Raw genomic sequence first — 23,152 nt, forward strand, 5'->3', positions numbered from 1 at the left:
AGTGTTGACTCTGTCTGAGCTTTACTTTGCTAATTCTATATAGTGTACAGGATTTATTAGTGCTGAACAATTAAGAGATGGGCAGCATGGAAAAGGAACATTTTGGTTGGCAATGAAGTCTGTAATGTTTTGATTGGGTAAAATCTCATGATGCATGCACACAAGGCTGACTTTGCTCTTTCCTCTCCACAGGTTATTTTTAGCTTTTGTGAATTTGCAGAAAATGATGTTGGCATTGGCAGTGATATGCTTTCTAACAAAATTTTCCATTCTTTACAGAGTAATGGCTTTAAATTCACACAAATCTGAAAAGAAGAAGAAGAAATTATACAAGGACTCACTCTCTCTGGCAGCCATGATCCGGAAGTTCCAAAAGGAGAAGGAAACACTGAGGAAGAAAGAATCCAATCCAGAACCCCCAATGACTATTGCCACCTCCACCCCTAGTAAAATCCCTTCCTCCTCTGCTACCACAGGAAATGATGTTTCTGACTTAAACCTCAGGGTGACCGATCCTGTCCTCCCCATTTTTGGTAGCACAAATGAGCATGAGTTCCTGCAGGAAACCGAAAGTGCCCTGGAGTTTTTGGGAGATATTGACTTTGACAAGCTGCTTGATGGCACCTCTAATGGCAGCCCAGGGTCTGAGCCATCGGGAGAGAATGGAAGTGCCACTCAGCCAACCAACACTTCTCAGGTCACGACACCAAAGCAGGTGCCTGCACTCCCAGAAGGTCTGCCTGTACTTCTTGAAAAGCGTGTTGGAGACCTACGAATAGTAAGTATAAACTCATTGGTGGGGGATTACATTCAGCAACCCTTGAGAACTGAGAAGAATAATTACAGCTTAAGCTGTGACTTCATACCCTTCAAATGCTGGTAGAAATATCAAGAAGGGAGCATAACTGTTTGGTTTAATTAGATGAAATTGAGCAAAGGTTGAGTAACAAGGAAATAATTACCAGCAACAAGATCTATTCTTTATTTCAACTTATGAAAGCTTGTAGAATGCTCTCCCTAGGGAGGTAGTGGTACCTTACTCTCTCTTGAATTTGACTAGACAAAACAATTTTGAATATTTTGTAGAGAAAAATCCAGCACTCCTGAGGTTTGGGCTTGGGTAGACAAGATGACTTAATAAAGCTCTTCCATCTTTATTAGCAAAATAAATTAATAAGGAATTAGGAGTTAATGTCTTTTCATTCATTCCTTTCTTGCCATGTTCTGTCAGGAAGGAGTAAGCCTGTGAGGTTTTTAAAGAGACTTTTCCATTTTGTGTCGGGGGGCTATATCTAGACTACATCCCTCTGTCGGCAGAGGGATGTAAATGAAACACTTCAAAAGTGCAAATGAAGCTGGGATTTAAATATCCCATGCTTCATTTGCATAATCACATAATGGCACTCTTTCGAAATAGCGCTTTCAAAAGAGTGCCATTATGTGATTATGCAAATGAAGCGTGGGATATTTAAATCCCGGCTTCATTTGCACTTTTGAAGTGTTTCATTTATATCCCTCTGCCTACAGAGGGATGTGGTCTAGAAACACCCGGAGAGACACTTGAAAACGTCTTCTGAGCTTCTGCTCTAGTGGTAGTTTTTGGAACTTTGACCCTTTTGCTAACTTCAATGATTTCTGAACATTTTTATTTGTAGAGGTAAGAAGGAGTGGGTCTTACCCACGAAAGTGCATCCTATATATTTTTGTTAGTCTCTAAGGTGCCACAGGACTATTCATTTTGAAAGTTACAGACTAACATGGCTACCTCTCAAGTTTTTGTCACCTTAATCTTATTGATACTGAAAGAATTTTTCACTATATTGCTTGATTACTTTGTGCAAATCTATTTGAAAGATGAAAAATAAACTAGTCAGATTTTCTTTGAGTGATACCCATAAATGGAATGCTCATGTAATGTGCATCCACTGCACTCTTGTCAGCATTTTTTTCCTTCAGGGATACCCATTGAAGCAACACATGCATCCCCAGCTGCGCTGCACTGCTGCATAGTGGTATAGAGGGTGGTACTGTTCCAAACTTCCCCTCCTCAGTTCCTTCTCACTGCCCATGACAGTTGTCGTGCTATTGCAAGTTGTATCCTTGTAGTTATATATAACTTGTACCTGTTTTTACTAGCTTAAATAATCTGCCCTTGCTGCTACTACTACTGTCACGGTCCATCTGACTGTTATAACAACATTTCACCTTAAGATACACGACTCCTTGATTTTTTGCACATGCTGTCTGTAAGAGATTCCTGAAAGGTTTACAAGCACTCAACCGAGAGATGGTTCCACCTGTGGAGCCTTGGGACCTGCATCTGGTCTTAAATGCATTTCCCCACCCTCCATTTGAACCAATGACTGCAAATTTGTTGTTGCACTTGTCTATGAAAACAGCTTTTCTAGTAGCCATCTCTTTGGCCAGATGGTAGGAGAAATTGCAGCATTCATGGCAGACCCTCCATATATTATCCTTTTCAAGGACAAAGTGACATTATGCACACACCCCAGATTCTTCCCAAAAATAAAGATTATCCTTCCATCTCAATGAAATAATAAACCTACCCATGTTTTTCCCCAAACCTCATACTAACTCCTTTGAGTAAAAAATGCACACTCTAGAGCTGTGTAGAACACTTTATTTTTATCTACATCATACTAAGCACCTTAGGTTTTCTACTAGACTATTCGTTTCCATAGCAAACCATAACAAAGGACTTGGTTTTTATGTCAAATCTGAAGTCTCTGCCTCCATAAATACATATATAAAGTCACCTGATGAGGAGCACCCACAGGGACATCTCTTGAAGAGGAGGAAGTTACTCACCTGTGCTGTAACTTATGTTCTTCGAGATGAGTGTTCCTCTGGGTGCTCCATTACTCTACCTTCCTCCCTTCTCTACGTCAGTGAGGTCAGAACTCTGAAGTAGAGGGAACTTGGGGGGGGGGGGGTCATACATGTGCAATGCCTGTATAATAGGAGCATGTGGCTAGTGGCGCCTGCATGTGCAGCCCCAGGGACATTGTGGTGAAGACTTCAATCCATGGCGGCGCACTGACCTAATATGAAGCACCCATGGGGACACTCATCTTGAAGAATGTCAGTTATTGCAAAGTGAATAACCTCCTTTTACCTAGCCTTGTCAGTTATGGATAATATTGGTTGCAGACAAGAATAGGTGTGAGATCTTTAAAAACCATGAGATTAATTTGAATAAAAACATGGTCCTACTAAACATTTCATTATTTTCTTAAACAAATGTAAGTGAATTCCCAAATTTGTTTCAAAAAATAAATTCAGGTAATTCCTTCCCCCTCACATACACGCTATCTCCACTATTGTGACAGACAAGTAATATTTAATTTTCCAGTAATTTTTCTGGTATGGGTAGGATTGGCTACTCCTTTGTATGAAAGATGCATACCAAGAAGCAGTCTAATGGAGGCTGCAGGATGAGATTTTTTTTTTCCTGTGAGAATAGTTGTCCAAATGCCATACCAGCCTTCCAACAAGTCAACAGATTAGTATTATTCTAGAGAAATCTGTGTGATTAAAAATATACCCAAACCTCTGAATGTTTTTCTCTTCAATGGGAAAACTACCATGCATTCCATTTGGCAGACCTAGACTTCTGAGGTCACCTTTGAACCCTTTATGGGGTTTTTTTTCCAGTCATGTGCTGCCTTTGCGGGGAACAGGCACAGCCAGAGTACATTAGTCATTACTATACTTCAGTTTATTCTTGGTCAGTTCGACTCCTCTCACCTACCCTAACTAATCTTTTTCAGCAGCCTTCTGATACAAGGCTAAAAATGAAGCAAGAGAAACTAATAAAAATAGTTGAGAATATTGTTAAGTTGGAGGAAGGAAATAGACTGTGATGATGTGGCTGTCAGAAGAAATGAAATAGAATCCACTTTACAAAATGAGCCTTTTTAATCACGCATTGGGGTTGGAAGGTTTACAATTAAATCTGTTGTCTTGTGGTAGTTTTCCTTATAAATAACTTGTAAAGTTCATGTATTTTTAGTAGTCTTTACAAAACAAATGGTTCAGGGCTTTTACGACCGATAAAGAGATACAGTACCAGACTCTGGAACTCTACTATAGTAATGCAGTGCATACAGTCTAGCTCTAGCACTTAAACTATTTTGCCATTATAGGCTTATCTGTGCATGATTGAAGGACAAAACATAATGATTTGTTATTGACTACTAAACTCTTATGCAGTACAAAATGCACTACAAAATGCACTATCCCAATAATACATGTTTGAAAGTGAAATAGTTCATGTGTATATTACAAAAGAATGAGAACAGATGTGTTGCAATATTAAAGGAGCTTTGTCAACTCAGGATATCTGTCTGCAGTTTAATTACTCTTGTAAGAATAACACATTCACTGTAGAAATAGATGAAGAATGTTTTCCATTTTCAAAAGGATTGACATTCTCCACATAAATATTATCAATTGCACTGCTGTGGGATTGTCACATTATTTGTAGCCACACATATTAGAATGATACCATACTCATGTACTACTCGAGGCATTCACAAGTTCACTCTTTTTAAGAGGTTTAGTATATTAATAGCAGTGAAGATGCAGCAGCATGGATTAGTAACGTATGTACTCAGATTGACCAGGCTAGCTTATATAGCCTATGTTAAAGCCTATGCCACGGTATCTGTGCTCCTATTTTTAGTTTGCTAGCTAGTTGAAAGCTAGCGTGGGTATGCCTACCAGAGCTGTGAATCACACCTTAAATTTCAATTCAGTGGGAAGGCGTAGGAGAGAGGCCACTTTTCCTCCCACTTCCTACAGAGCTAAGAAGGTACATAGATTCAGGAAGAGAAGGAGGGCGCACAAATGAGCTCTCTGTTCTGCAAGACCAGAATTGGGGAGAACACTGGACAGTACTAGACAGCAGGAAGTGGTTGTTCTTTCTGTCTACATGGTTCTTTCACAAGGGTTTCACCAGGAGTAGTGGAAACAGGTCCTCTTCTGCAGATCCTCTGTCTTCCTCAGGGATTAGTAATGCTGAGGAGGAACAGAACCCTTAATGAACTGAAAGCAGGGATTTGCCTGTTGTTGCTGCTGTTGGTACAGTATACTGAGTCGTGTTCTTTCCTTCAAGTAAACAATGAGCCACCTTTCTAGTCTGGTGTGGGTTTTTTTGTTTTGTTTTTTGTTTGTTTTTTTTGTTCTTTGTTTTTATTGGGGAAGGATATCTCTGTTAGAGGGGTATCTTTTGGAGCAAATTGAAACAAAGATCCTAATAACTTTCCAGTTAAAAGTCCTTTGGCACTTGTAGCAAGAATGGGGTTCTAACCTCACAGACCTGGCCACATTCTAAATTAAAAGATTGTTTTGCCTGTTAGCACTTCTGTAGTTTTAATCAGATATACAGGTTGGACCTCTGGTCTGGCACCTTCGGGACCTGAAGGTCCCAAACAAGGGGATTTACCAGACCAGGGGAGATCCCTCTCCTAATGACTCATGCTGCTCTGCTGCCTCTGGGCTAGGGCTTGAGCCCAGCCCTGCTGCCCCAGGCTTGCCGCCAGGGAGCTGCGGAGCTCTGGCCTTCCGGCTGCAGAGCCAGGTGGCCACAGAGCTCTGACTCTGCAGCTAGGGTTGGAGCTCCCTGGCCACTTATGTCAGAATGAGGCCAGAGCTCTGTGGCTGGAGCCGGGGATCCCTAGTCATTAGGGCTGGAGCTGTCTGTCATACTGCCCTCCCTCACGCCCAGAAGAGACTCCCCGCTGTGTCACGCCCCCTCCCCCACCAGATGTGCTCCTGCCCTGCTGCCAGACTCCCCTATTCCTGGGTTCCATGGTGTTGCCAGACCAGAGAATTCCAGTTAAGGGAGGTACAACCTGTAGTAATATTTTTTCAGGTCCTGGTTTAAATAATCATGTAGTGGTTTTGTATTTCATGGTGGTATAGGATTTCAAGACAGTGTGATATATGGCCACAAAGGTAGTTTGTGTATCATTTAAATCCTGTAAAGATTTTTAGGGTGAAATGTGCTATAAATTTCTTGGTATTTTTATTGCTCTCCTTCCAGGCTGCCAAGCTGTTTGATGAAGAAGGTAGGAAGAAATTCTTCACACAGGATATGAACAATATTCTGCTGGAGTAAGTGTTTATCTCTTCAGTTCTGTGTGTGTTGGAATGTTTTTGGAATGTTATCTTTAGATTGCTGCGCAAGAGGGCAGTGTGGATGCTCAGCAGGGATTTCTTGCGCAAGAAAGCCCTATGGCTAAAATGGCCATCAGAGCTTTCTTGCGCAAGAAAGCGTCCACGCTGCCATAGGCACTCTTGCGCAAAAGCACAGCTCGTACATGGCAGTGTGGACATTTTCTTGCACAAGACTTCTTGCACAAGAACACTTGCTCAAGATGTTCTTGCGCAAGAAGCTGTGAGTGTACACATAGCCTTAGTGACCAGCTGAAGATCTGTACTGGTACAAGTGACAACCAGTTCAATACAGAGATGTAAATGTATGGTTTAACCAGTGTAAAATATTTTTTCAGTACCCATGGCCTTGAGTTCATTAGCAGAGTTCTGTGGAAGTTTTGTACATCACTTTCCTACAGCCCATGTTTTCATACAATTACATGATTTCAGATTTTATTAAGAAGGAAAAATCTAGCTCATTCTAATTTTCTAATCGTTGCAGTTTAGTGTCTGATGTGTGAAGGTGATTTTTTGTTTGGGGTGGTATGTGTGTGCATGCATGCACGTGCCGCTTGTATGATTGTAATATACGTTGAAAGAAATATTTTGGAAAATTTTATCAAATTATTTCTGAGTAAATGTAACAACCACAACTGAATCATTCCTGGGATGAAATTGGTGGAGTAATTGCAAATTTGAATGATATACAAAACAAACCTTAGTACTGCCAACATCTAATATGCATTAGATTCGATTTTTTTTTTAAATATACTTTCTTTGTGCTTCCATCTTTCTGCGAGAATTATTCTTACTGATACACTTATATAAATACTTTCCATCCTCAACATGTGTTTGTATGCATAACTAAAGTATGGTTAAGTTTTTGCTGTTTCCATCCTCATTCAGGATTGCCTCACTAGTTAGCTATCTTTGTTTGTTTCTGTCAGTATTGAGCTGCAGTTACAGGAGATAAGTCCTGTCATCCGCCACAGCGTGTACTCTCATCTTGAGGCTTTTGTGCCATGCAATAAAGACACACTGATAAAGCGTCTGAAGAAATTACACCTCAATGTTCAGGTAAAAGGGAACTAGTTGCTGCTTCACGAGTGATGTATGTAACGGTAAGGACATTTCGGGGTGGGGGGACGAGATGCTGAAGGCAAAGCTAGTTTGCCAGGTAGCTTTGTCTTCAGGATTTTTATGAAAATTGCACTGCTCCTTCTTGAAGGCTAGATGAGATTAGAAATCAAGAAGGCTGTGGCTGCACTGCGTGGTTTCTAATCCAATGGTAAATTACACAATAACACACAGTAAGTACACACAAAACTGGGGTACCTGATTATACAGAATTCCATGTAAATAGGCCATTCGCATAAGAGAAGTTTAACTATCTTAACCCATTTTGTGAGTCTTAATACAGGCAGTCCCCAGGTTACATACAAGATAGGGACTGTAGGTTTGTTCTTAAGTTGAATTTGCATGTAAGTCGGAACTGGCGTCCAGATTCAGCCGCTGCTGAAACTGACCAGCGGCTGACTACAGGAAGCCCGAGGCAGAGTTGCTCTGCCCCGGGCTTCCTGGAATCAGCCGCTGATCAGTTTCAGCAGCGGCTGAATCTGGACGCCTGGGACAGAGCAGCTGGGGCGCTGCTGGGTAGGTCCCCGCAGCGCTGCACCTCGGCGCTGCGGGGACCAACCCGGCAGCACCCCAGCCGCTCTACCCCAGGTGTCCCCAAGTCAGCTGCTGCTGAAACTGATCAGCAGCTGATTCCAGGAAGCCCGGGGCAGAGCAACTCTGCCTCGGGCTTCCTGTAGTCAGCCGCTGGTCAGTTTCAGCAGCGGCTGACTTGGGGACACCTGGGGCAGAACAGCTGGGGTGCTGCCAGGTCCAGTAGTGCTGAGGAGTGGCACTGCGGGACCAACCCGGCAGCGCCCCAGCTGCTCTACTCCAGGTGTCGGCGAGAAAAGCCTGGTCTGCTTGGGGGGGGGGGAGGGGCCGCAGCCAGTGCACGCCGCCCCCGCCCCCCCCCCCCACCCAGCAGACCAGGGAGATGCGGAGTGGCTTTTCTCGCCGCGGAGGACGCGGGCGGCGGGACCGCGGCGCGTCTGGGCGGTCCCGCCATCCGCGTCCTCCGGGGCGCGAAAAGCCCCATTCGTAACTATGGATCCGACATAAGTCTGATTCGCGTAACCCGGGGATTGCCTGTACTCTTTCACAAAATGATAGGGTTTGAATGAACCGTGAGAGTCATCTGGTTTAACCCCTTTTTGTGCTTCTTATTACTGTTAAGTTATTTTAGTACTTCATTTTCACAGTTGCTTTGCTTTTAAATATGGGTTTATTTATTTTACCTGGTACAGATGAGTAAATGATGGTATTTTGTGATCTATGATTGAATAGCAGAGCTGTCCTGAGAGTCTGTTAAATGCATTGCCACTTGTGTGTGTAGTTAGGGTTGGTGGTGGAAGAGCTCGAGACCAAGCCTTGTTCAGGGCCTGTAAATGTTCCATGGAGGTACAAGGTTCATCACCTGTGTGGTATGGGGAGGAAAAGGGGCAGGGTAAGAAATGAACAATGCCACTTGTATGTTATAGCATCTTCTTGCTGATTGTAGGAATGTTATTCGAGTCTTCCTTCATTACAAATGGTTGCAGTGGCCAGGGTAAGATAATTACAATTTGGTGAAATGGTAAATGGAATAATACAATATCAGCTTAACGTTTGATGAGTTTTTTGTTATGAATATGATCACCAAATTTTGGGGAGCGATCTTCCATATTACCCAAATGGCTCATGTACAACCGGGAATCCTTGGTCATTTTAATTACTTGCTGGTAAGTGTTGGTGCACACGTTAGTCCATTTTTCTTATTTTTCTATCAAACTCTTTTAGCCCCTTTTTACAAAAAAGGGTCATCTGAAAAGACCAGGAAGTAATGTTGTGAGAAGCATATAGAGATAGAAATGTTTCTTTCCAGTTGGGGTTTTTTGTCTTTTTGGTTTCAAGAGCATCTCAGCTGTATTATCAGTTAAAAAGCGTATCATTGTTTTGTACCATTGTAAACCATAATAGTTCAGGGCCATTTTAGACAAAATCTTCCTTGATTTTGTTGTTTTTCCAGTAAGCAGTTATTTCTTGAACTGTTTCTAAAGTTTCTAAATGTTTTGTTGGGGACATTGATTAGAAATCACTCTAGAGGCCTGATTGCAATCTGAGTAGATATTCATAAAAAAAATCTTGGGTGTGGCCTTTAGAGGGTATATACTAAGATTACTTTGATGTTTTTGCCTTTTCCCAGGATGACCGTTTGCGGGAACCGCTGCAAAAGCTGAGACTGGCTGTCAGTAACGTCATGCCTGAACAATTATTCAAGTATCAGGAAGACTGTCAGGCTCGCAACCAAGCTAAGAATGCAAAGTGTGTACTTTTTAAGTTGGAATAGGATGTGTTTGGCTTGGGGACTCGTGCAGGAAACATGGATTACATTTCTGTTTCCCAGCTCTGGGGTATAAATACTGCAAGGGCAGTGTACTCACACCATATAGGGGTGTAAAAGGAAATTGGGACAGTGCAAAGTAGTCTTTTTGATTCCTTTAGCTAATTACTGTTGTTAACTGACTGAAAAGTCCCAGTAAGGTAAAATCTTAGGAATGGGGGGAAAAGGAGGCTGTAACATATTAAGAATGCAAAACAAGAAGATGGAATTGAGCAGTGTTCCCTGTAAGCTGTGTGCTTGTGCAGCTGCTCAGGAGAGAGTCCACTACTGCCTAGTTGATGAACAGCACCCACAGCTAAGTTTGTGTTTCTCCTGGTGGTACACATGCCTCCTCAGAGCACATAACATTTATTCCACACGAGTGAAAAAGATAAGCAAGAATATTGGAAATGAGATGTATTTTTATGTTCTTAATTATTTTTGTCCTGATTATTAAAATCGTTACCTCTTAACTACATGAGGGAAACTGATTTGGGCTTGAGGTTGGGTAGAGGAATAAAAATTGACTGGTGAGCATTCTCCATTCACAGAACTAGACTTAGTGAACAGCCCTGAAGAAATCTACACAACTTGCCTTGCCAGCCACAGTTGTTGAGAATCACATGGAGAGGTGTGGGAGGAGGAACAAATGTTTACCTCTTTGGGAATGGTATAATGAGACTCTGAGGACAGTGTTCCTGTTTGTACAGCTTGGTGGTAGAGAATTGATGACTTTTTAAGGGAATACACCTGTGTCTTTAAGGTCTAACTCTCACAAAAAAATTGTTCTAGATTGCAAGCAGAAGATGAACGAGAAAAAAATGGGTCTGAGGAAGATGATGATGAGAAGCCAGGCAAGAGGATTGTTGGGCCAAGAAAGAAATTCCGCTGGGATGATACAGTGAGGTGTGACACAAAATTGCCCTTTTCACTTTGCGCAAGCTTTTTAACATACCTATGGAGACATTGCATCACGGCATTGTCTAATATACAATCCCAGTCAGAAACATAGTTGATAGAAGTTTGGGAAAGGGATAAGAGGAAAATGACTTTATAAAAAAATAGGCATATATGAAGGAAGGCATCTCAGTTTACCAGGCAGTTTTATATCAAACTTGAGGGGTGAGGGACCTTTATCTCCAATCTAACCCCTTTATGCCATACAAAAATGTTGGAACAGTATAAAAGGCCATCAGAATACTATATCTGGCCAAAGGGAGGATATCCCTGATGCAGGAATTTCAGAAGACAGTTGAAAGGCTGCATCCCAGAGACCCACCTTAAAAGCCCTATTATAAGAGGATATACTGTGGGTAGAGATTCTGGAAAGCACAGAAACTCACCTGACATGTATTGTCTACTCCAGGAAATTTAACAGTTACTGACAGTTGTGTTTTAGCAAAGGAATCTCACTAAATCAGTATTAAGAAAGGTTGTATTTCCCAGTCTAGGCAAGTCTTAGTTTCTGTTCTGAATTTAGCATTAGTGAAAGGTGCTGAATTTGCAGCTCTTGGACACTGATTAGTAGAGCTCTTCACATATACAAAAATGTGTATCCTCATGCGATCTATAAAAAGTATCTGCATTTATTCACAACTATGGATGCAGATATCCACAAATTTGCAAGACTCTAAACAGCTCCACAGCTCACTGCTTAACATTGACATAGGGCTGCATCACACACCCAGTTTTTCTGGTACAGCTTTGTGTCTGGACACTTTAGTTACAATAAAAGGACAAGGTCTCTGCCTAGATGAGTGTGTGGTTCAAATGAACAATGTACTCTGATGTAGGATATGGTTTATCAATAGAGCTTTTAAGCATCCTCTGATCCAAGAAGAAATTACAGCTATGACAAACCAGCTGTGGGAGAAGGTTCCAGACATGGGGACGCCACATAAAAGGACAAGGAGTCAAGAGTCAGAGAGCAGAGGGAGTTAGCTATATAAGGCCTGGAGGGAATTTAAAGAAGAGTGGAGAGATGGGTCATCACTATGTTCCAATGACTGTCTTTTACATTGGTTCCCTTCCTATAAGAGGACTTTTTCACAGAGGCCACTGAACACCCCATTATATAGTAGCAACTCTTACATTCCTCACTCTGCTGAGTGTTCAGCTTGACTTCCGCAGTTCATTAGATGGTTCATGTCTGGCTTCTCTCTTTCAACAGGGCTTTGCTGTGTAACCTTGTCAAGATAAAGCTGGGATGCTATGACCTAGAGCCAAATAGAAGTCAGTCTCCAGAGGATTATCTCAAGACCTTTATGGAGACCGAGGTGAAACCACTCTGGCCTAAAGGCTGGATGCAGGCTAGGTAAGAAACTTCCTCAGTATCTCCATTTGCCACTACGTAACAGCTTCTTGAGTCTCACTTAAGGTGACGTCCTTCTACAGCTTGTTGGTATAGAAGGACACTATTACTAATAATACTTTAGATCATTAAAACCTGAACATTTAAAAACATCTGTCATCTAAAAAAGAGGCCCGTTCGATTACATCATGTAATGGCAGACAGTGGCAAGCTTTTAAAGTGCTTATATACCAGTGCTAGAAGTCTAAAAGATGGGTGAACTAGAGTGCCTCGTATTACATTAGGCCATGGCTTCCCAAGTAGCCTCTGTCCGATGAGTACAGGGGGTCCGTGGGAAAATATTAATGACAGTTGTATGAAGCAACGTTTTATACATAGCCTATTATATTGAGAATTATTGTGGCAACATTCAGTAAATAAGCTCGACATTGCAACATGAAATGGAGGCAGAGGGTATATAAAACTACATAGCTCGATGAAACATGGGGACTACAGCTGACATAAATTAAGGTGTTTTGCGGTAGCTTATAACAAGTTGCTTGTGAGCTGCAGACCTGATTACTTATATTAAATGCTTTAAATGCCCAATTCATCCATGTGGCCTAGTTCTTCACAAGTCAAAGATTTAAGAAATTTATTTCCTGCTTTTTTTTGGACCAAAGCTCTCTGCAATACAGCGCTCTTCACGCTGCGTTTTCATTCAGTGTTTTGCAATGCATCACCTTTATTACCAAACACGTTCTCCATGGATAAGAGGCTAAAAAAAAAAACCCTTTGTTTTCTAACAATTGGACTTTGGCTGGAACAAATGAACAAAATATCAGGACTGAAAAAGGAGGACAATCACAACCTTTTGTGACTAAAAAATCTGAAAGTGAGCTGTCGAAGAAAAAAACACTTTCATCCGTCTAATAGCGGCAGACAACAAGAAACATAAGTATGATGAGAATTACTAATTTTTTGCAATTACTTGCATTGGAAGATGCTCCCAATGAGTAGTGTGTGGTTCCAGTAGTTCTCTGATACCTGCTAAATTGCAAAGGAATTTAGAAACAAATCATTCTGAACACAAAGACACAAATATAAGTTTTTTCAAATAAAAGCTTGGCATACTTTCAAATAGTAAAATCTCAATGATTAAAATTGCTAAATTGGAAAAAGAAAACTTAACAGAAGCATTCTAGAAAGTGAGCTACTTTATTGCACTCACTGAGGAAGCATCTGCGGTGGCAGAAAAACTCATCAAGCCTTGTGCAAAAGATATTGCAATGTGTCTGCTTGATGAGCAATCTAGTAAAGTGGAAGCAGTGCTGCTATCAAACACTATTGTTGCACTTCGCATTCAAGATCTTGTTGCTGACCTCAGAGCTAATTTCTGGACTGACATTTTATTTTCGTTGTAGCTGGATACAATATAACATGACGGGGCTAGCAGTGTTACTTGTGTTTCTCCATTATATGTTTGATAAAGCCATTGAAGAGAACTTGCTGGCATGCGAATCCTTGCAGAGAAATACAACTGGATAAGTAACTTTTACAAGACATGAAATTGGGAAATGCATTGATGTGTGTAGTGATGGTACTAGGGCAATGATTGGGAAAACGGCCAAAGCTGAATCACAAATTAAGGATGTGGCTCCAAACTGCACGGTCAGTCACTGTGTTCTCCACAGACAAGTTCTTACTGTTAAGAAGATGCCTGTTTACCTCTTATGTGTTCTGGATGAGGCAGTGCTAATTAGTAATTATATAAAAACTAGACCAATCCAGACTGTTCAAAAATTCTGTGCAAAGAAATGGGCAGTCAGCACACAGCGCTCCTTCAACATATGAAGGTGAAGTGGCGATCAGGAGGGAAAGTGCTTATAAGACTTTTTGAACTTTGTCACAAAGAATTAGTTTACTTTATTGATCACAAACATCAACTAGTTGTTTAAAAATTACTCATGGCAGCTGTGACTTGCATATTTTGCATATGCATTCACTAAGCTGAATGAAGTTAATCTGGCACTGCAAGGAAGAAAGCCGAACATTTTCACCGTAAAAGATAAAATGTCACTATTGCGGAAACTGGAATTTTGTGCATCTTCTGTAGAAGAAAAAAACTTTGATTGCTTTCCTACACTGAATGACTTTTGGACTGAAACAAATTCCATTCTCAGTGAAGATATTCACAGTGACTGTGTACAGCACTTAAGTGACTTACACTCCTCTCTTTTAGAACACTTTCCACACACAAACAACAATTCTTGAGAGAGACATCTATTTTTAATAATAGCCAAGTCATTTGGCTTATCAACTCAAGACTGAGATCCTGATCAACATGACTTCTGAAGCAAAATTTCAGCAAACTTTCACTAAGTTTTGGAGTAACCTGATTCAAGAGTACCGAAAAGTTGTGAAACATGCAGTTTATGAACTCCTTCTCTCTGCTACAACATTTGTGTGAAATTGGATTTTTGTATTATACTGCATCAAAAACAGAAGATAGGAACAAATTTGCTGCTGCACCTAAGAATCCAGATTTGCAGCATCATTCCTGATGTTAAATGGATTTGCAAAGGAAAGAAAAAAAGTGGTTACATTTTTTTTTTCATAATTTAATGGGCTCTCCAACAGAGTTCCCTCTAAGATTTTCCATTCATGAGCACAGTGAGTTTTGTCTTGTGCACCAACATGTGTGCTTGTTCGGATGTGTGCCACCTTGGCATCAAAGTTATTCTCTCTCTCTCTCTCTCTAAAACAAGGCATAATTAACAAGATGCATGACTTTAAGTTTAATATGAAGTAAAATAAAAAAAATTAATACAGCAAAATTTTAAGTAGCCAACTTCCTCCGTTTATAATCCTCTCCCAGACCCTCCTCCAGCTGGACTAAGCAAAATTAAGACTGCAAGATTTAAATGGAAAGTTCCCAGCTGCTGGAGCAGCCCTCCCCACTCGGCTTTGGCCCGGAGCAGCCAGAGCAGCTGCTCCAAAACACTCAGTCCCAGCCACCCTAGTAGCCGCCCCCCACTTGGCCCCGGATCCCATCCACCCGAGCAGCCATGCCACTCACCTTCTGGGTCCAGGACCTTCTGGGTCCTTGCTGGGAAGGAGGTGGGCAAGTTTAGAATTTTTTGTTCACAAGCGCGCACCTAAGAGGGGATCACTGCTCTCCAATAAGGATGTAAAATCCCATTTAATTGGTTAACTGGTTAAACATTAAATTTAATGTTTAAACTGATTAAATGGAGGTGAGCTGCAGCAGCCCCTGCGCCATAGATAGGGGCTGCTCAAGCCTGGCTGCTTCTGACCCCACAGTGGGCTGCTGGCTCCCACCCGTATGAGCTGGGAATCAGCAATCTCATGTGGGGCTAGAAGTGTCTGCGGGACTTGGAAGGGGGGCAAAAGGACTGCTGGCTACCAACCCGTGCAGGCTTGGGATCTGGTAGCCCCTCTTCCACTGTCACTTCTGCACCTCTCCCTCCTCCCTGCGAGGCTGCGGACTCTTCACCCATGTGGGCTGGGAGGCAGTAGCCCCTCATAATAGAGTAGCCTTCTGCCCTGGTGGTCTTGCTCCCAGGTAACAGTTAATCATTATCCTGTAATTATCACCCATTAAGTGTGATACTTACTGATTAACCATGCACATCTCTAATTTCAATAACAGTGACTCTCTTTTGTTACTAATTTTCTTATTTAGTTTTCTTGAAAAAATAACACTTATAAAAAAATACATAAAATAGAATTCTAAATCTTTGTATATTTGGATACCTATTTAATTAAAAATGAAAATATTTTAAGGGCTCTGCCAAATTTTCAGGACCCCGATAGGGACTCGATGCCTGAAAAGATTGGGAAATCCTGCACTAAAATATTGATACAATAAGCATCAGACTCTTAGGTGTAATGACGATAATCAATGGAACACAGTAATACCTTGGTACAAAAAATATCTGAATGACAGAACAGGTCCTGCTGGTGTGGAAGTGGCCCTTTATGTGAAAGAAAGTATTGACTCAAACGAGGTAAAAAGTCTTAAATGAACCAAAAGTATCTTAAAATCTCTATGGAGAGTAATGCCATGCTCCAACAATAAGAATGTAGCAGTACGGATTTACTGCTGGCTGAGCAGAGTGGTAATAGTGTCTGTCAAATCTCAGGAAGATTATAGAAGCTATTAAAATAAAAAACTCAATGTGGGATTTCAATTATACTCATATAGATGAGGTACGTGTCACCTCAGGACAGGATACAGAAAGAGAGTTTGACACCTTAAGTGATTGCTTCTTGGAGCAAATGGTCATGGAACCCACAAGAGGAGAGGCAATTCTTGATTTAATCGTTAAGTGGAGCACAAGATCTGGGCCAAAAGGTGCATATAGCTGGACATTTGGTAATAATTAGGGATGTTAAAATGCAGGTAATTGGCTAACCATGTAACTGCTGAAAAATTGTTTGGGTAACCAATAAACTCATATTTATCAGTTAGCCATTTACATGGCTACACTTTTAAACCTCTGGAAATTAAATGTAACACTCTGGGGCAGGAGAAACACCGCAGCAGTCCAATATAATAGCATTTAATTTCAGAAACTGGAATGACACACAAATGAAGTTAAACAGACACTAAAATGTCCATGCCAAAAATGAAATTCCCGGAAACTGCATGGAAACTTTTTAAAGACTCTTAAAGATACTAGAGTAGAGTCTCAATTTAAATGTATACCCCAAATTAAAAAGCATAAAAAGAGAACTAAAAAAGTGCCACTGTGGCTAAACAACATCAGAGCAGAACATGAAGATCATGGTTCAAACCACATCTTGTTGGGGAAGCTCAGGAGATTACAGAGAGATTGCTGGGGAGATTTTTCCTCTGGTGGTTTGGGTGATGTAGAAAGTGAAGCTGTCTCTGTAATCTCTGACCAATTTAACATGGTGACTTGATTATGATTTTAATTTATCAGTGCACAAAACATTTTATTAACAATCCTTTATACTTCTGTTTCTAAACTGTCCCTGGCTAACACATGTCTGATGTGCAGTGACATAAGCAAAATACAGCAATTTCTAGGGCCATGTCTACTTACCTGTTAAGTGCATAGCTAGAGTCAACATACTTTAAATTCAGCCTTCTGCGCTGGCTTCATAGAGGGAGGTCAGGAGCAAATACTCTCATTGACTTTACTTTCTCCTTACTAATCAAGGAGTATCGTCATCAACAGGTGTGAGGGGAGGAAGGTGCCATCCACATTCAATTTAGTAGGTCTTTACTACACCCACTAAATCAATTGCCAGTAGATCAACTGCCAAAGCATCTATCTTTTTGCTAGTATAAACATGGCCTTACTCTTGTTAAAATTCAAATCAATGTATGAAGGAATGTCAAAGTGGACTAGCAAATGAATAGTAAATACTGGTATGTTTTGTTGGTTTAGGGCTATTTACTTTGCATATGTGGACTTGTTGACAGTTTAACATTTGTAAGCTTTAACTTTTTTTCCTGTCTCATCTAATTTCATTAAATAGCTATTTGACCCTCCCCATAACTTTCTGCAATTTGATCATTAAGATCAATAAAAATCTGTTTTAAAAGCTTTTTTAATTTGTATGGATAATATTTATGCTTTTTATTTTTAAAAGTGAATTCTGCCACCCCTGAGCATAATACTTTAAGTCCTAAAAGGTGGATAATGTCCAAGTTTTGATAATCTAAAACAAGGAGAAGGAGATCATGAGTGTAGCCAAAAGGCAACACTACTTATTGCTGAAATAAACACTTGTGCTATGGTTGGTAGGTTATAAATAAATAACCAATCTGCTATGTAAATAATACAAAGGAAGATGTAATGATTTTTTTAAATAGTGAGTAAATGTGCTAATGAATACCAATTTTCATGGGTATGTCTAGTATTTGTATTAATGTATTTATATAGTGCGGTGACTCTTTACACTCTGATAAACGAGACCTAGGACAACAGTTTAAGTAAGAGAGGGTCAGGAGAGATTATTGGTGAGGAAAATGAAAATGTCTCCTGTTGCGAAGTTATTCCAAGATAAATGAAAGCTAAGCCTGGGCATACTTTGCTACTGAAAACATTATACTACCTTTGGCACATGGCTTTTAATGGGAGGAATGTGTGAAAAGAGCTTTCAAGATTTTACTCTTATTACCTCCAGACAAGTGATATCAACAAGTGGAGAAACAGCACTCTCATCTAAATCACTTCTTCATCCAAACAAGATTTCTCTTTTATCAGAGTTTAGTTTTATGTATCTACTTGGTAATTGTGTAACAGAAAAATAACTTGCTAGGTTTACAAAACAAGACATACATAATTACATATCCACATACTGATGCAATTGTAACCTGCGTTTAGAGCAGGCCTAGGCAAAATGTGGCTCATCAAGCCACTGGATCCAGCCCGCAGAAGCAGTGAGGAGCCCCAGGCAGGTTCCTAAGCTTGCCCCACACACTGCTTAAATGTAGCTGCCTGGCCCAGTTTCACTTTCAAAACTGTAGTCCCGGAGCTGAGTGGGGGAAAGCTTTAGGTGCTGCCTCTGCCCCCAGCACGATCCCATTGGCCAGTTTCTGGCCAGAAACTGGCCAATGGGAGTTGCCTGTTTGAATAACAGGCAGCCAAGAAGAACCATGCCCCCTCTCCTCAGCTCAGTTATTCACACAAGCATATGGCTGGGCAAGCAGACTGGCTGGGAAACATTTTAAGCTTTGCAAGCCTTAACCCTGGTTTGGCTGCTAGCTGGTAAGTCTCCTGCCTCTGGCATCCCAGCCCCTCCGTACCCCAACCCTCTGCCCCCATACCTTCTCCCAGATCTGGCAGCCCAATTTCCTGTCCCAGATCACAATCCCCTCCTATCCTAGGTCACATCCCAAAACCTTGGCACTCCAGTCCCCTGCCTTAGGTCACAACTGCCTCCTTCACCCAGACTCCCTCCCAAACTCCATTCTTCCTCCTGCACCCCAGTCCCTTACCCTAAGCTCCCTTCTGCACCCAACCTCCATCCCAGACACTGCACCTCCCCCATTAGTATCATGGAAGAGTGGGGACCTCGACCACTTTCCAAAATCTTGGAGTGGCCCCCTGGCAAAAATTTATTGCCTACCCCTGATTTAGAGGATATTTTATCAAGAGAGTTCATGTATACTGAGAAAATGTGGAAGATAGGATATGTCACTGATGTGTACCACATATCAAGTCAGACATGTCATATTTAACAGTGATGGAAAAATGTCTTGCACTCACTCCTGCCTGGGTAGTTTCAGAACACATAGCAGTTCTCAATAGCCAAAATGAAAAAATTAGATTGGCAGATTGACAGTTAGTCCAGCATCAGATGGTACCTTCGTGAGGAGGGGGGTGGGCTTCCACATGTGTGAGGTTGACCAACACCCAAAATTAATGTTGTTGATTGCAATACCATATCCAAACAGTTCAACCTGGCTGGCTATAGCAATGGTCATAGTCCTCAGTGTTGACTATTAATGAGCCCAGGTCCCCAACATGTACACAGAAGAAACAGTGAAAAAAGGTCAGCCTGAAGCTAGTCCTTTCTACATACTCAACTGTATGAACCACTGATCAGTAGACATGAGTCCAACTGTACTGCAAGGTGTGTCTGCTCTGAGGATAAGGAACATTTCTTGTTCAGTCCTATTTTTAATGTATATCCCATTAATTCCTTTTACTGGAAATCTGACTTCAGGATGCTTCCCTGACATCTCTAATCTCGGCCCCAGCTGCTTCAGCTCCCCAGAGAGACCCATGAGGGACACTGAGCAGAAGACAGCCAGGTTCATATGAATAGAGCAGTCTAAAGCCCCTACCACCAGATGGTAATAGCAGTTGCTGAGTGATTGGGGGTAAATAATCAGTTAGTACTTAACATTTGGTATGTCTCATTTATTAACCAGCCTGCTTATTAAATGTGTTGATAATTATGCTCAGTATGTTCCATTATGTATACCATTTTTTTAGGTTTGGATTGGTATTTGTTCAACAGTAGGAACTATGTAAACTGGAAATTAATAAGACACTTCATGTTAAATCATGGATGGATGGATAAGCATGCAGAATTCCAGATGACACCGGTTTAATGATCTGAACAAGTGGTTTGAAATATCTAGATTCTGTCTAGTCCTGATCAGTTATTCCCTCTTATGAACTAAACCAACACATTGAATTCCTTGTAATTTACTGTGTGCAGAGAGACTGTCAGAAGAAACCATTAAATCAATGTCTCATCTGTTTTGCCTTGGACATTAAAGATCTCTTGGCATTTGGTTAGTAGGCCCCCAGTGTCATTGGCCAAAACCTATCACCATTTCGCAATCCCCCATTGTCATATGATATGCTAGATACTATCTGCCTTACTCCACCCCAGCAGTTCTATTTCACTGGTGTGCATTTGTAGAGATGGAATGCTTTGGAATCCTTCAGGATGAAAAGCATTGTATGAAAGTAAAATATTCTTGGTAAGCATTTAGTTTACTGATAGGGTTTTTTTTTCTTAATCTGAAACACAGTTGATTCTTCTTTTTAGTGTTTGCTCATGTCCATTCAACATAGGTGGGTATGCCTACCGCATGCATTGGTGCCGGAAGGTTTTCCCCAAGTAGTACAGGAGGTCCCCGACTTGCGACCTCACGAGTTCTGACCTCCCGCACTTACAACCATTTTTGTAAGTGCAGAAGGGGCCAGAAACTCCTGACTTATGTCCTCGGCCCACATTTACAATGGTGCCTATCGTAAATGGGGTTCAAGTTATGATGCCCCCGACTTTCAACACTTCCCCTGGAACCAATCATGTCACAAGTCAGGGGCCTCCTGTACCCGTGCCATGCTACATAGGATGCTCCCAGACCCTCCATCCCTCAATTCCTTATCGCCAGTGGTGGTGCTTGGAACAGCATGCTTCAGACTTATTTGTAGATAGCATTGTCTATTCCATTGCATGGTAGATAGTTATCTTCTTATTTAAGTACCTGTGAATAGTTTTGTGAACTTTTTTGATTCCCTGTCTAGTAGTGTCCCTGTGGGTGCTCCACTGAAGGAGTCGGGCTCGTCCTGGCGCTGCAAGTCGGAGATTTTTCATTAGCAGTAGCCCAGCTGAATGTGCGTGCATGCTCGCTCGCCGTCTTGCGTCGTTTGCGTTCTTTTGCGGAGCGAGGTCTGGCCCTGCTAGTTCCTCCTAACCATCCACAGCCACGGACGGAATCCAGATGAGTTCTTCCTCCATTCTGAGGAAAAATAAGAATAAGAAAAATAAGAGATTACTTTATTCGTCCCAGTTTAGCCCTTTCCATTAGTTATAGTTCATAACATTCTGTTCTAGTTTAAAAATATAACGTTTTTCTCCTGTTCGTTGTTTGCCAACAATGTAAGAAAGAAAAGAAGACGGAGACAGAGAGACTACTTTAAGATTTCTGGTTACACGGGACAGTTACCATCATGCCTGGGTCCCCCGGGTTAAAAAAGTGCACAACATGCCAAGATGGGATGCCTGCATCAGATGGCCATTCACGCTGTATTAAGTGCCTTGGGGAGGATCACATCCCTCAAAAGTGCATGCATTGCACCAAGTTAACCATCCGAGCCAGGCGGGATAGAGAAATGCAGCTCAAAATGCTTCTTTTCAATAGAGTATTGAAGCCACCAGCCAGAGAGTCGCCAGCGGACGAGACGCCTGTGGTGCACAAGTCTCAAGATAAGAGGAGTTCCACGCCTTACAGGAGCACGAGTGCAGGAGATAGACCTGGCACCTCCAGTTTGCCACCCAGGCATGTTAGTGGCAAGGCAAGTAAGGGCCGTAGCACATTGGCTCTGAGCTCTGCCATAGTTAGCAACCCGGCACCAACGGTGCATGCGGTGCTGCGACCAGAGTCAGCAACGGCACCAAGGGCCCATGTTACCACGAGGCCAGTAGTCTCAGCACTGAAGCCTTCGGCACTGAAGCCATCGGCACCGCAACACCCTCCTGCGGTGCCGATGGCCTCAGCACCGCTACCAGCAGCACAGGTGGCACCGGTGACATCTACGGCACCGACATCACCACTACTGACGCCTTTAGCACCGTCCGAGCACCAGGATGGTTTGGAACCGGGTGACGTTGTCTCTGTACCGACCAGCCCGCAGCGCACAGCTTCACCTCCTGCGCTTATTCCTCCAATACCCACTGAGGCACAGCGAAAAGCTAAGCATGTCCGCACGCCGTCACCTAGTCCGGAGCTGGCTATTTTCTCCAGAGCCTCCTTTTTCAGCTTCGTATCACTCTGGGAGCCAACAACGTGTTCCATGCTACATTTCTTCCCGGGAACGGTACCTAAGATCACCACGTCGATCTCTAATGCTTCAATGATATTATCTTTCTTTCCACTCCGGTCGCCCTCACATTATACATTGAGGTCAAGATCGCTGAGATCTCCAACGCTTTGGGTATATTCCCAGCACTACAGGAGTGCAAGCAGTTATTCCCCAAGGCACTCCCCTCATGCATATCATCACAGGTGACACTACACTGTTACCATCGCGAGCGCCCATGCTCACATAGCATAGACTACTCTAGATCTAGATCACCAAGACATAGGTAATCCCTGTCTTCGCAGCATCAGACCAGGACAACCCGCCTCCTTGTACATCTCCTCCGACACCCATGGGAGACGTGCCCTCGGCCACTAGCCAACAGGAGAGGGATGACAGCCTGCACCCTGACCGCGAGCAGCATCGCTTAGATTCCCCCACCGACCAGTCATCTTCCTCATCTGACGACGCAGTGTTTTAGGGGGATTCTTCCCCGACAGATGACTACAAGCAATTCCAGGAGCTTTATAAAAGAGTCTCTCAGTCCCAGGAAGTACAGACCATGGGCATGGCACAAAAACAACATCGCCTGCTGAAGAACCTACAGCTGTCCCAAAAATCCAAATTAGCACTTCCCTTTGATAAGGCCATCCTGGAAATTGCTAATGACATCTGGCAAACTCCAGCCTCTACATTGCCGATGAACAAGCGGTCAGATTAAAAAGTACTTCATTTCGTCTAAGGCCACAGAATTCTTGTTTACACACCCCCAACCCAATTCCATCATCCTGGACGTCGCTCAGCAGAGTGTGAAAACTCCACAGGGCAAAAGCGCCGGCAGTGACAAAGATGCAAAATGCTTGGACATTTTGGGCAGAAAAGTTT

At 42.2% G+C, this 23,152-nt stretch overlaps 1 protein-coding gene across 3 annotated transcripts in view; it reads left to right on the forward strand.

The window, feature by feature from the left end:
• The window catches only part of UBN2 (ubinuclein 2), a 122,632-nt gene that overhangs the window by 37,767 nt on the left and 61,713 nt on the right, over positions 1–23,152 (forward strand). For all 3 annotated transcript variants that reach the window (XR_016350347.1, XM_025187092.3, XM_075935244.2), the window contains exons 6-11: positions 280–778; positions 6,068–6,138; positions 7,128–7,257; positions 9,479–9,597; positions 10,448–10,561; positions 11,826–11,969. Coding sequence is in view for 2 of the 3 variants with exons in the window: in XM_025187092.3 (XP_025042877.3) it covers positions 280–778; positions 6,068–6,138; positions 7,128–7,257; positions 9,479–9,597; positions 10,448–10,561; positions 11,826–11,969 (1,077 nt within the window). In the remaining variant the exon portion in view is untranslated. The remainder of the gene's footprint in view (positions 1–279; positions 779–6,067; positions 6,139–7,127; positions 7,258–9,478; positions 9,598–10,447; positions 10,562–11,825; positions 11,970–23,152) is intronic.

This window comes from Pelodiscus sinensis, chromosome 1 (assembly GCF_052426305.1).
Source record: "Pelodiscus sinensis isolate ZL-2025 chromosome 1, ASM5242630v1, whole genome shotgun sequence".
Classification (NCBI taxonomy): Eukaryota; Metazoa; Chordata; order Testudines; family Trionychidae; genus Pelodiscus; species Pelodiscus sinensis.